Below are 13,626 nucleotides of genomic sequence, written 5' to 3'. Positions count from 1 at the left end.
GAGCTAAACACTTCACTTTTTCAATATAAGTACATGAAGGTTCATCACTACAAAACTTTGACCAAGAATGGAAAGAAACTGCCATTTTATAACTTAGAAAAAAAGTATACTAACCCATTAACTTCAGATTGGATCGTGCGTAAAAACAAGTCAATGGAACACCCGTTCAAACCATGACTCAATACAACAAACCAATACCGATGTATGTTGACAGTAATATGCTTGGTAAGTGATCAAATCTATAGCGACATTATAGACTAAGGTAAGATCCAGGGATAATACAGTGTGAGAGAGTGAAGCAGGGCTCTGCTGCGGTAAAGACGTGTTCTTGTCCATACAGGGAGGTGGTGAAACGGCATGACAGCGCTACAGAATTATCAATATCTCACCAGCACTTGTGCTCTGCTCGAAATAGGTTACATTTATAAGAACTCAGCAGACATACAACAGGAACCTAAACCTTTTTATATGTTATCAAAAAAATACATAACACTTGCTTTACCCCTAAAAAATTACAAAGAGAGAGAGAGTAACCCAATCTCTGAGTTACCGATAAAAAGAGTAAGAACACCGGGGAAAATAGTTCAACATGTAAATGAAGGCATGTTGTAAAGAGGTACTCAAACAACATGAGCTACTTCGTCTGAATTCCAATCAACTCACCTCTAGTGGAGAGGCTGGTTCATCCAGGATGTGCTTTTCACTCTGCATCCGCTGCATCGTCCCTGTAGAGCTGGGGTCCATTATCAGTACGTTCTGACTACAGGGTCTGGCGAACTGACAGTCACTCTTTCTGGAGTCAGTCGTCCTGCACACCTCGTAATTGTACACGTGCTGTAGAGTTCCTGTCCCCAAAGTGTCTGCGTAACGCGGTGGATAATACGGAATAACCGGGAGATTGGAATGATAGAGGATGCGAGACTGTCTCCATCTGTATATTTTCACTGATATAATAACCACTAAACACGTGATGAACAGAAATGAGACTACAGCCAGAGCCAAGACTAAGTAAAAAGTCAGGTTGTCATTGTACTCCTTGTCGTGCGTAAAGTCAGTGAACTCCGAGAGCACTTCAGGGAAGCTGTCCGCCACCGCCACGTTAACATTGACTGTAGCTGAACGAGAGGGCTGCCCGTTGTCCTCCACTACAACAGTGAGCCTTTGTTTCACAGCATCTTTATCATTGACTTGGCGTATAGTTCTAATTTCCCCATTCTGTAAGCCCACTTCAAACAGCGCCCTGTCTGTCGCTTTCAGCAGTTTATACGAGAGCCAGGCATTCTGTCCAGAGTCCACATCAACAGCCACCACTTTAGTGACAAGATAGCCCACATCTGCTGAACGGGGCACCATTTCAGCCACCAGAGAGCTGCTAGTCTGGACTGGGTACAGAACCTGAGGCGCGTTGTCATTCTGATCACGGATACTAATTTTGACTGTGGCATTGCTGCTGAGAGAAGGGGAGCCTCCATCTTGAGCTTTGATATACATCTCAAACGATTTAGTTTGCTCATAATCAAAGGAGCGCACCGCCTGGATGACACCTGTCTCTGCATTAACGGAGATGTAAGACGATATTGGATTTCCATTTAATTGAGATTCTATGAGCAGGTAGGACACGCGTGCATTTTGACCCCAATCTAAGTCGTGGGCTCTCACAGAAAACACGGACCCCCCCGGAGAGTTGTTTTCCATCACATTCGCAGTGTATAAACTCAGCTCAAAAACGGGCGCGTTGTCATTAACATCTGAGATTCTCAGTGTGATGGATTTACTCGCCGAGAGGGGCGGGGTACCCTCATCTACGGCTGTGAATGTGATGTTATATTCGACATTGCGCTCTCTGTCCAAAACACCATCCGTCACAAGGGTGTAATAGCTCTTTAAAGACGACTGGATGGCAAACGGGATCTTAGTATTTATCGAACAATCTACCTTTCCGTTTTTATCAGAATCTATGTCTTTGACATTTATTATAGCCACGGTAGTGCCACTAATCGCGTCCTCGGATACTGGACTCGAGAATGACGTCAGTGTAATCAAGGGGACATTGTCGTTCACATCAATAACGTCAATTATTACTTTTGTGGAAGCACTTTGTCCTCCTTGGTCTTTGGCTTGCACGCCGAGTTCGTAGTGTTTATTTTTTTCATAATCAATTGGTCCACTGACTGTTATGTCGCCTGTGTTTTCATGCAATGCAAAAAGCTCAGCAAAATTATTGGACATGCGCGTAAAATAGTAAGTAACTTGACCATATAAGCCTTCGTCTCGGTCTGTTGCGCGGATGGTTGTCACTAATGTTCCTTTAGGTGCATTTTCTGTTACTGTCGCCTTGAAATTAGGTTGTGTAAAAACAGGGACATTATCATTGGCATCAAGTACTGATATTTGTATTTTAAGTGTCCCAGATCTCTGCGGTTCACCGCCATCCACAGCAGTCAATGTCAGAGGCAGGTTATCATTTTTCTCTCGGTCTAAAGGCGCATACAGATACATCTCCACATATTTACTGCCGTCGGAACCAGTCTGGATTTTAATGTTGAAATTATCGGTAGGGTGCAATGTGTAGCCTTGAAGCGCGTTGATACCAACGTCGGTATCTGTCGCACTCTCCTGCAATATCGGTGTCCCCGGTAGAGCTGACTCAGAGATATCTAATTTGATTTCCTTTTCGTTAAAAAAGGGGGCATTATCGTTAACATCTAGTATTTCTACTAGAATACTATGCAGCTGCATCGGATTCATCATAATCATCTCGAAGCTCACGCTGCAGGGCGATGTCTGCCCGCAAAGCTGCTCCCTGTCTATCCTCTCTCCCACGACCAGGGTCCCTTTGTCTACATCCAACCTGATATACTCGCTGCTATCACCACTAACAATGCGAGCACCTCCCGATTTCATTTGCTTAGCGTTCATTCCTAAATCCTCCGCCACATTTCCAACAAACGAGCCCTTTCTCATCTCCTCTTGAATAGAATAACGAATCTGCCCGAGAATCACCTGGAAAAGGCTAACAAGAATAAAGGCCTGTACTTGCCGTTTGAGACAGCGCCCATTTTTGGCAGAAGCCGTGGCGTCAAACCAAAGCATCGAAATCCACATGATACAATAAGACCACACAAGCTGTATACACATGCGATGAAACACTGCTGGTCAATGTTGACGGTCTTAGAATCCATCCATTTAAAAGCTGGCGTCGACAAAACAGAATACTGAAAAAAGGAGATCCAAGAGGGCATTCGTGATGGTCCCTCAATCAGTGACAAAATGAGAGAATATGGGAGGTACAGAGGAAGTAAAGCAGTATTTAAATCGACTGAAGTTTGCTTTTAAGACCAACAGCGGCCCTCTGAGTCCACTATAAGAATAGCTAGCAGGTAGTCAGTCAATGTAAAGACCTGAGAAACGCATGCATATTCTCTCAAAGTTATGAATCAGAAACCGACTTTCAAATGTTATAAAAAAATGTTTTTAAGTTATTTGCATGAGGAGAAAGAACACAAAAGGATAGATGATGTAAAAAGCATACACCACTTCTCGAATGTTCCTACAAACCGGAGGCACAAAATGCCAGATGACACCCTTCACCAAAGGAAGTTTTATGACATTTCAAAATTCACTGATGTTTTCCTAGGACAGAATTGGACATATTGAGATGTATTCCAACGCAATTTGCTATAATTTAAACTAGTTTAACTCACCTCTAGTGGGGAGGCTGGTTCATCCAGGATGTTCTTTTCACTCTGCATCCGCTGCATCGTCCCTGTAGAACTGGGGTCCATTATCAGTACGTTCTGACTACAGGGTCTGGGGAACTGACAGTCACTCTTTCTGGAGTCAGTCGTCCTGCACACCTCGTAATTGTACACGTGCTGTAGCGTTCCTGTCCCCAAAGTGTCTGCGTAACGCGGTGGATAATACGGAATAACCGGGAGGTTGGAATGATAGAGGATGCGAGACTGTCTCCATCTGTATATTTTCACTGATATAATAACCACTAAACACGTGATGAACAGAAATGAGACTACAGACAAAGCCAAGACTAAGTAAAAAGTCAGGTTGTCATTGTACTCCTTGTCGTGCGTAAAGTCAGTGAACTCCGAGAGCACTTCAGGGAAGCTGTCCGCCACCGCCACGTTAACATTGACTGTAGCTGAACGAGAGGGCTGCCCGTTGTCCTCCACTACAACAGTGAGCCTTTGTTTCACAGCATCTTTATCATTGACTTGGCGTATAGTTCTTATTTCTCCATTCTGTAAGCCCACTTCAAACAGCGCCCTGTCTGTCGCTTTCTGCAGTTTATACGAGAGCCAGGCATTCTGTCCAGAGTCCACATCAACAGCCACCACTTTAGTGACAAGATAGCCCACATCTGCTGAACGAGGCACCATTTCAGCCACCAGAGAGCTGCTAGTCTGGACAGGGTACAGAACCTGAGGCGCGTTGTCGTTCTGGTCCTGGACCAAAATTCTAACAGCCACCACTGAACTGAGAGGTGGAGACCCCCCATCACGTGCAGTGACGTTGAAGTCAAACGACTTGATTTGTTCGTAATCGAATGACCTAGCAGCATGGATGGCGCCATTTTCTGAGTTTACCGAGACGAAAGAGGACACAGCCAACCCGTTAACCTGTTTATCATCAAGAAAGTAGGAGACACGAGCATTTTGGCCCCAATCAGCATCACTTGCCCTCACTGCGAATATGGAAAACCCTGGCGAGTTGTTTTCCTGAATAGATTTACTATATTCAGGTTGAACAAACTTGGGTGGGTTGTCATTGACATCTGATACTTTAACTGTTATGTTCTTACTGCTGGAGAGAGGTGGAGAGCCTTCATCTGAAACGTTAATAGTGACGTTATACTCAGACACCGTTTCTCTATCCAAAGGACTTTCGGTGACTATTGTGTAATAATCAGTTAACGACGACTCTATTTTGAATGGAATATCTGCATTAATAGAGCACAGAACGATACCGTTACCGTCCGAGTCTGCATCCTCTACGTTAATAACAGCTACAGTGGTACCAAGGGGAGAATCCTCGGAAATCGAATGAGAAAATGACATGAGCTGTATTGTGGGGACATTGTCGTTTTCATCAGTGATTTGTATAACTACTTTACAAGTATCGGCAAGACCCCAGTGGTCTTTTGCCTGTACATTTAATTGATAATTGTTTGTCTTTTCAAAATCTACTTTAGCTACCAATTTAATTTCTCCAGTGGTAACGTTCAGCTCAAACAGTTCTTTAGCTTCTTTGGAGACATGAGCCATAGCAAAAGTTACTTCTCCGTTTATTCCTTTATCTGCATCATTTGCACTGACGGTGGTAATCAAAGTCCCCTTCGGAGAGCTCTCTTTAACGTCTGCTTTATAAACTGGTTGGCCACACACGGGTGCATTGTCGTTAGCATCCAGCACTGTAATATGGATGCGGACAGTGCCAGACCTCTGAGGCTCGCCTCCGTCTGTAGCTATAAGCACCAACGAGAGGGTCTCCTGCTTCTCTCTGTCGAGTGGGTGTTGTAAAATCATCTCGATGTATTTACCACCGTTGGATAGGCTGTGTACCTCTAATTGGAAATTATCTGTCGGTTTGAGATGGTAATTTTGTATACCGTTGACACCGACGTCTGGGTCGACGGCGCTCTCCAGAGAAAAGCGCGTAGCTGACACCGCAGATTCACTGATTTCCAAACTGATTTCTTCCTTTGGAAATGATGGTGTATTATCGTTAATGTCGCGAACCTCGACTGTAACCCGATATAACTGAATGGGGTTTTCTATAATAAGCTCAAAGCTGAAGCTACACGGGGTAGTCTGTCCGCATAGCTCCTCTCGGTCGATTCGCTCTTTAACAACGAGAATCCCTTTGTCTCGGTTCAGATCTACATACTGTCGAGTTCCTCTGGTTATAATACGAGCTTTACCGGACACTAGCCTCTTCACCTCCAAGCCTAAATCTCTACCAATGTTTCCAACGATCGACCCCTCTGCCTGCTCCTCGGGTATGGTATACCGTGCCTGCCCAGTCACGGAATCTAGGGCGCATAGACAAAGAATGAAAAACAGTACTTGCCATCCGCCTCTGCGGCCTGTCGAACACCAATCACCCATTCCACCGGAAAAAAAACAGATAACTGATATATTTACTCCTTTAATGATACAATATGGCTCGTCTGTATATCCAGAAATGAAAAAAAAACGACTGTTTTTCCGAAAGAAACGAATGAAAATAATCCGTGGGATGTCTATGCCAAGAGCTCTCTGTCCGTTTCAGAAGGTCTATCTGCGTCTGTCAGTGAGAGAGAGAATATAGGAGGGCCCCACTGCGCCACTCAGAGATAGAATTAACGCCTCGAGTGTATCACTGATCAACAGCGGCACTCGGAGTCCAAACACGGCAAACGCAATGCAGAAACACACAAATCCACGTTTCACACGCACCAAAACGTCAATAGGTATTCAATACCGCCCAGCCCAGGGAAATTAAGATTTGATAACAAAACAAAGTATTGGAAACTACAGTATTTCTAAAGTGCTTCAGGAAAAAGACAAAATGAATGAATTGAAAAAAAAACGAATCATATAATCTCGGAATATGTAGGGTTGTTGTAAATGCACTATAAGCACCACTGGACGAGCAATGGTCGGGTGGTTCAGCACACGTGCGGTGGACAGCGACAGGACGACTGATCAAAAGTGTCAGAGCAACCCCAGCTCAACGACAATATTTTCGTTTCCAAGCCACATATACAAAATAACCTCCACATACCATTTCCTCATAAATACCTGGTCTGTTTTTATTTTTTGTTTGTAAGGAAAAAAATAATAATAAGTACAATGGTGATTGTAATGGAAAAATGGAAGACCAATATTTTTTTTGTTGTTGACTGATTGTGTACCTTGTGCAAGAAAAATACAACTTGGAAAAAACGGTATTAGTACGTCGGCTTTCACTTCAATCGCTAACTACCAATGCAAGTCTTTATCTACTACCTAGACGCTTGAAAAACGGTATGCTATGTAGGGTAACCATATTTACGCATGAAGTAGGCCTACATCCCACAAAAAGAACACTTGCTCAATAGACAGCTGAAAAGAGGCAAAGTATAAACTGTATGAGTGAGCGGAGCAGGCCACTTGTTCGCTGTCAAGACAAAAATAGGCGCAGCCTTTGCTCGGTTGGAAATAATTGGAAAAAGCAAACCTAAAGCTATTTCTACGGTACTAAAAACACATCATCTTTAAAAATGCCATATAAAAGGATAAAGATACTGAGAAAATGAGCCCCGAGGCTCGAGGCGAAGATAGTTGAAAATGGTATTTAAACTGCAAATAAACTCACCTCTAATGGAGAGCCTGGTTCATCCAGGATGTTCTTTTCGTTCTGCATCCGCTGCATCGTCCCTGTAGAACTGGGGTCCATTATCAGTACGTTCTGACTACAGGGTCTGGCGAACTGACAGTCACTCTTTCTGGAGTCAGTCGTCCTGCACACCTCGTAATTGTACACGTGCTGTAGAGTTCCTGTCCCCAAAGTGTCTGCGTAACGCGGTGGATAATACGGAATAACCGGGAGGTTGGAATGATAGAGGATGCGAGACTGTCTCCATCTGTATATTTTCACTGATATAATAACCACCAAACATGTAATAAACAAAAATGACACTACAGCCAAAGCCAGGACTAAGTAAAAAGTCAGATTGTCATTGTACTCCTTCTCATGCGTAAAATCAGTGAACTCCGAGAGCACTTCAGGGAAACTGTCCGCCACCGCCACGTTAACATTGACTGTAGCTGAACGCGCGGGCTGCCCGTTGTCCTCCACTACAACAGTGAGCCTTTGTTTCACGACATCTTTATCATTGACTTGTCGTATAGTTCTTATTTCTCCATTCTGTAATCCCACTTCAAACAGCGCCCTGTCTGTCGCTTTCTGCAGTTTGTACGAGAGCCAGGCATTCTGTCCAGAGTCCACATCAACAGCCACCACTTTAGTAACAAGATAGCCCACATCTGCTGAACGAGGCACCATTTCAGCCACCAGAGAGCTGCTAGTCTGGACAGGGTACAGAACCTGAGGCGCGTTGTCGTTCTGATCTTGTACGTAAATGAGAACAGTAGTATTACTACTAAGAGGTGGGGAGCCTCCATCTTGCGCTTTGATTAGTATTTTGAACTCTTTAACCTGCTCATAGTCAAGTGAACGCACTGAGTGAATGACACCTTTCTCTGAGTTAATTGAAAAGTAGGTGGACATTGGGTTTCCGTTTAGCTCACTGTCAATTAGATAATAAGAGATGCGTGAGTTTTGGCCCCTGTCCGGATCCGTTGCTCGGATCGCAAGCACAGAAACGCCGGGAGAATTGTTTTCCACGACGTGCGTGCTATACACGTTTTGACTAAAGGCCGGTGCGTTATCATTAACGTCACTGATGTCTAAAACAACAGTTTTCATGCTTGATAACGGCGGCAAACCTTCATCAGTGGCAGTGAGGGTGATGTTGTAGCGAGACACCTTCTCTCGGTCTAAGCTCTTCTCAGTTACCAACGTGTAGTAGTTCCTAAGAGAGGTCTTTATCTTAAATGGGAGCTTTTCGTCGATTCTTAAACGCACCTGTCCATTTTGCCCAGCATCTACATCATGGACACTTATCAATGCCACAACTGTGCCAGGAATACTATCCTCTGGGATTTTACCAGAAAATGATGTCATGGTTATGATCGGACTATTGTCATTAACGTCTAGAATCTCAATGACTAGCTTACTCGCGCCCGTTAGACCCCACGGATCTTTAGCTTGAAGGTTCATTTCGTAATTTTGAACAGTTTCGTAATCTAGGTCACCAGTGATCTTTATCTCCCCAGTATGTGGATCTATATGGAACAAAGGTGGTGTACCCTCCTCCATATGCGTAAATGAATACGTCACATTTCCATTATACCCTTGGTCTGCATCGATGGCACTTACTTGGGCTACAACTGTGCTTCGCAACGCGTTTTCTACAACAGTGACTTTGTACAAAGACTCTGTGAACACAGGCGCATTGTCATTTGCATCCAGAACAGTAATATGTATCTTAACGTTTCCAGACCTCTGTGGGTCCCCGCCATCGACTGCAGTTAATATCAGGGAGTGTTCGCTCTGTTTTTCACGGTCAAGTCCCGACTGCAACACCATTTCTGCGTATTTACTTCCATCAGCTCTACTGTGTTGCTTGAGCACAAAATGATCGGTTGGTTTAACTGTGTAGCTTTGCAGTGAGTTCATACCCACGTCAGGGTCAGCGGCTCCGTCTAATAAGAAAACAGTCCCTATTGGCGAAGACTCCCCAATTTCCAGATGAATGTCCTTTTTTGAAAACACAGGTGCGTTGTCGTTTATGTCTTCAATTTCGATGGTAATCGAATATAATTCAAGTGGGCTTTCAAGAATCATTTCCAAACTGAAGCTACACGGAGATTTCTGACCGCATAATTTCTCCCTGTCAATCCTTTCCTTAACAACCAGATGTCCTTTGTTCTGATTCAACTCTACATACTGGTTATTGCCGTCTATAACTAACCGCGCCCGGCCTGAAATCAGCCTCTTCACGTCCAAACCCAGGTCTTTCGCCACATCTCCGACAAACAAGCCCTTTCTCATTTCCTCTGGTACAGAATATCGAATTTGTCCATTCACCGCACTCAGTACGCAGACAAGCAAAATGGAGACTCGCACTTGCCATCTCAAACCCCAGACTGCGCTATTCAAAGCCTCCCCAGCGCTCATCCTCCAAAAAATATCCATAACGTTACCCAAAACTGGGAAAAATATAATACAATCCAAAACTCACATACAATGGAAAAGCCAATTTTAGAGATCTATTTTGCTCAAGAAGATATTGTTGTACTCCGTTAAAACTGCTTCGATGGTTCTGTGCACAATGATCCTTCCTTGGTCTTGTCACTGACGCACAGTTGCCTTGTAGCAGCAGTCATATGCGCCCGAGCCGACATAGGTCTCTTGGACAACAGCACCACTCAGAGTGAGTGTGCAGAACGACATCATAGGCCTATTAACCCTCTATTGAAACGATTAACCAATGAACGATTACCCCACCAAAATGTTGTCTCATACATCATGAAACAGAACGTCTCGAGTCAAGGGAGCAGCACCTCAGGGTTATGACCAGAAGTGAGTGCTGTCTCAAAACCTAGGTACACAGAGCCCTGAATGTGTCTAATGGGACACTAATGGGAGCTATCAGATGACATTTCTGTTACCAACACATTTCAAACATTTGACATTGACTTGTTGGGAGTAAAACAGCAGCTTATGAAGTCATTTGTCAAGTGGGTTAGAGATTGGATATCACTGTGCCATGACATGGTAATGCTGGTTTGATAGTAAATAACCACCACAGGAGGGCAATAAACAGCCATAGTATAGACTACTGATGTATATTACACTGACACTATGTACACTGACACTATGTACACTGACACTATGTACACTGACACTATGTACACTGACACTATGTACACTGACACTATGTACACTGACACTATGTACACTGACACTATGTACACTGACTGAGTGGACAAAATATTAGGAACAGACTGACCAGGTGAAAGCTACGATCCCTTATTGATGTCACTTGTTAAATGACTTCAATTAGTGTAGATGAAGGGGAGAGACAGGTTAAAGAATGATTTTTAACCTTGAGACATGGATTGTGTGTGCCATTCAGGGTCTCTCTGTCTCTGTCTCTGTCTCTGTCTCTGTCTCTGTCTCTGTCTCTGTCTCTGTCTCTGTCTCTGTCTCTGTCTCTGTCTCTCTCTCTCTCTCTCTCTCTCTCTCTCTCTCTCTCTCTCTCTCTCTCTCTCTCTCTCTCTCTCTCTCTCTCTCTCTCTCTCTCTCTCTCTCTCTCTCTCTCTCTCTCTCTCTCTCTCTCTCTCTCTCTGTAGTCATCCCTGTATGAATCTGAAATATGATTCATGATCCAATCTGATAAGTCCAGTGACCTACATCTGAGATGGGAGAACAATCATTCGGCAGAACGAGGGCCAGTTCAACACTCCACTATTGACATAGAAATCACACTAACACTGCCTTCTAATCTCAAAGCTACCATATAGATTTGTGTATATCCACAAGGCTGATCAGCTTAATGTGTGTTTAGCTACTCTTCCTGGGTCCACATAAAACATGACATAATACAGAACATTAACAGACAAGTACAGCACAAGGACAGAACTACATGTATTTAAAATAAGAATACACGCTTTCCTACATTTATGCCTTCATAATCATGTGACTCATAGACACTACTGAATGCAAGTTTCATTAGGTAAAATGCAACATTCATGAACATGCCTAAATAACCAGGCCTTGAATATTGAGCCTTGTTACAGTCTACCGCCCATGAAGGGTTAGGTGAGGTATAGTGTAATGGGTTGCAGGATTTGGACCTGCTCATAAAATGAACAAGGTTTTTTACAAGATTATACAGAAACCCAGCCTAAAACCCCAAACAGCAAGCAATGCAGATGTAGAAGCACGGTGGCTAGGAAAAACTCCCTAGAAAGGCAGGAACCTAGGAAGAAACCTAAAGAGGAACCAGGCTCTGAGGGGTGGCTGTGCCGGATGGAGATGATAAGAGTACATGGCCATTAAGGCCAGATCGTTCTTCTAAGACGTTCAAACGTTCATAGATGACCAGCAGGGTCAAACAGACGTGAACGCAGCAACCTCGAATCATGTGGAGTTTCCTCCCGCTAAAGTTTCAACTTAATGGTTTCCACCTCTGCAACGGGTCGTACATTTCCACCTTCATTCCCCGAAACCACATTCACAGCCAGCAGCATCCACCAGTCACACACATACACACATCTGCACATACTTCGGGATCAACTCAAGGACAGAACTACATTTAGGAGAGTGTGCTTTTAGTAGGTCACACAGGTGGACCCCCTGGCTGTCAGCATTAAAACAGCGGACTGCACCAGTCCTGCTGTGCTCTGCTGTGGCACAGAGCAAGGCATTAGCATGCTATGTAGCCGCAAACCACAACACTCCCCACATTACGACTGTGTATTATTCAGTTGGCGGCTCCACATCAGGAGGCAGCAGGATAAATATTAATGGCAGATGAAAGTAGGTCTAGAACTGCACTGAAACAAGAACACTGTTTGTAAGAACCACCGGAGCTGGTCATTGGCGGTGGTGTTGTTATATACATAATTGACAAGTTCTCGGCGGCCATTTTGACGTCTGTTACCAAATCTGTCTTTGAAAACATCTCTGCGCACCCTTGAATCGTGTTGTCTCCTGTTGTTAAAGACCCCATCTGCTATTGCTGGCTCTGTGGATTGTATTTTTCAATTATTATCACAGTATGTCAAATCTGAATTTGTGCTTATGGGTGACCTGAACCTAGACTGGTTGACATCCAAATCTGATCAACTCAACAGTCTACGTAACACCGAAAATCTTACTCAGATTGTTAACAGTGTAACCCGGTTGAATATAAAGTATCCTCTGAAATCCCCTTTGATTGATTTTAACCAACACTCCTCATCATTTTAATGCGTGCGTTGTTTTTGCAAATGATATACGTGATCACTGTGCTGTTGCCTGTATAAGGGATGGTAGATTTTCTAAACTACCTCCATGTATACCCATGAAAAGAAACTGGAAGCAGTTTGAAATTCAGGGATTTTTTTACATAATGTTTTTAACATTGCCCTTTAATAGAGTTGAATTCATCCCTGATGTTGAATTTGCCTATTCTTACTTCCACAAAGTATTCCAGGATGTATGCAACAAGAATGCCCCTTTCAAACGATAAAGAATGAAGTTCAGAGACAACCCTTGGTTCTCAGAGGAACTAGCTGATGTCCTAATGAAACAAACTGCTATGTGGGCTGAAGCAAGAGGGACTGATTCAGCTTATGATTGGATGGCTTTTAAACACGAATCGGAATCAGGGTGTGGCTATGACCTGAAAACTGAAAGCGGAACACTACCTAAAATCGACTTCTGATCATCTGAATAATCTTTGTACATTTAGGCAAGTATTGAAAGTGCAACAAAAGACGCACAGCTTCCTTGCTGGACTCACGTGGTAACTGAGAGAACCTCTATTCTGAACTCTTTTAAATCAGCATTTTCTCGATGCAGGCAGATTATTTAATAGGGTTTAAAGGTCAAACTGATCCCCCGTGAAATTACCTGACACTCCTGAGCACTTCTTCTCCAGGTTCTCGTCCTCACCTTCTCTGTATCAGAGGTGCATAGAGCCATGAAAGCAATTTATGTTTAAAAAAATAAGATATATATATATCCCCTGGCCCTGATGATCTAGCCAACCTGTAACATGCATCTTCAACCTCACCCTAGAATGTAAAGTCATCCCCAAGTTGTGGAAAACAGCATTTGTCCTAACTCTTTTTGAAAGGAGGTGATCCCACACTACTGAGCAACTATTGGCCCATATCTAAATGTTCTGCTTTGGCAAAAGTATTGCAGTCCCTAGTCAATAAGCAGCTTAAGGCCTACCACCAGAAAAACAATATATTGAGTGGTATGCAATCAGCTTTCAGGTCAAGCCACAACACTGTTACAGCAACGCTG

The 13,626-nt window shown here is 43.6% G+C and overlaps 3 protein-coding genes across 3 annotated transcripts; all 3 read right to left on the bottom strand.

The window, feature by feature from the left end:
- Window positions 1–654: 654 nt before the first annotated feature.
- On the bottom strand, window positions 655–3,243 carry LOC120047060 (protocadherin gamma-A2-like). Its single transcript, XM_038992608.1, has one exon. The coding sequence runs from the start codon at window positions 3,136–3,138 to the stop codon at window positions 655–657; it is 2,484 nt and encodes an 827-aa protein (XP_038848536.1). The 5' UTR covers window positions 3,139–3,243.
- Window positions 3,244–3,695: 452 nt separating this feature from the next.
- On the bottom strand, window positions 3,696–6,122 carry LOC120047059 (protocadherin beta-16-like). The gene has a single exon (XM_038992607.1). It carries the CDS (start codon window positions 6,120–6,122, stop codon window positions 3,696–3,698), a length of 2,427 nt encoding a protein of 808 aa, XP_038848535.1.
- Window positions 6,123–7,027: 905 nt separating this feature from the next.
- On the bottom strand, window positions 7,028–9,780 carry LOC120047058 (protocadherin gamma-A8-like). Its single transcript, XM_038992606.1, has 2 exons — window positions 7,354–9,780; window positions 7,028–7,063 (listed from the first exon to the last, which is right to left on the bottom strand). Exons 1-2 carry the CDS (start codon window positions 9,778–9,780, stop codon window positions 7,028–7,030), a joined length of 2,463 nt encoding a protein of 820 aa, XP_038848534.1.
- Window positions 9,781–13,626: the final 3,846 nt, after the last annotated feature.

Source organism: Salvelinus namaycush, chromosome 5, assembly GCF_016432855.1.
Source record: "Salvelinus namaycush isolate Seneca chromosome 5, SaNama_1.0, whole genome shotgun sequence".
Lineage (NCBI taxonomy): Eukaryota > Metazoa > Chordata > Actinopteri > Salmoniformes > Salmonidae > Salvelinus > Salvelinus namaycush.
Note: the sequence above shows the minus strand (reverse complement) of the source record. Positions and strands in the feature narration are given on the sequence as shown.

Coding starts and splice junctions, on each gene's coding strand:
- LOC120047060 (XM_038992608.1), bottom strand. CDS start 3,138: ATGTGTATACAGCTTGTGTGGTCTTATTGTATCATGTGGATTTCGATG.
- LOC120047059 (XM_038992607.1), bottom strand. CDS start 6,122: ATGGGTGATTGGTGTTCGACAGGCCGCAGAGGCGGATGGCAAGTACTG.
- LOC120047058 (XM_038992606.1), bottom strand. CDS start 9,780: ATGAGCGCTGGGGAGGCTTTGAATAGCGCAGTCTGGGGTTTGAGATGG. Junction 7,064..7,353: donor AACCAGGCTCTCCATTAGAG/GTGAGTTTATTT, acceptor TGTGGGATGTAG/GCCTACTTCATGCGTAAATA.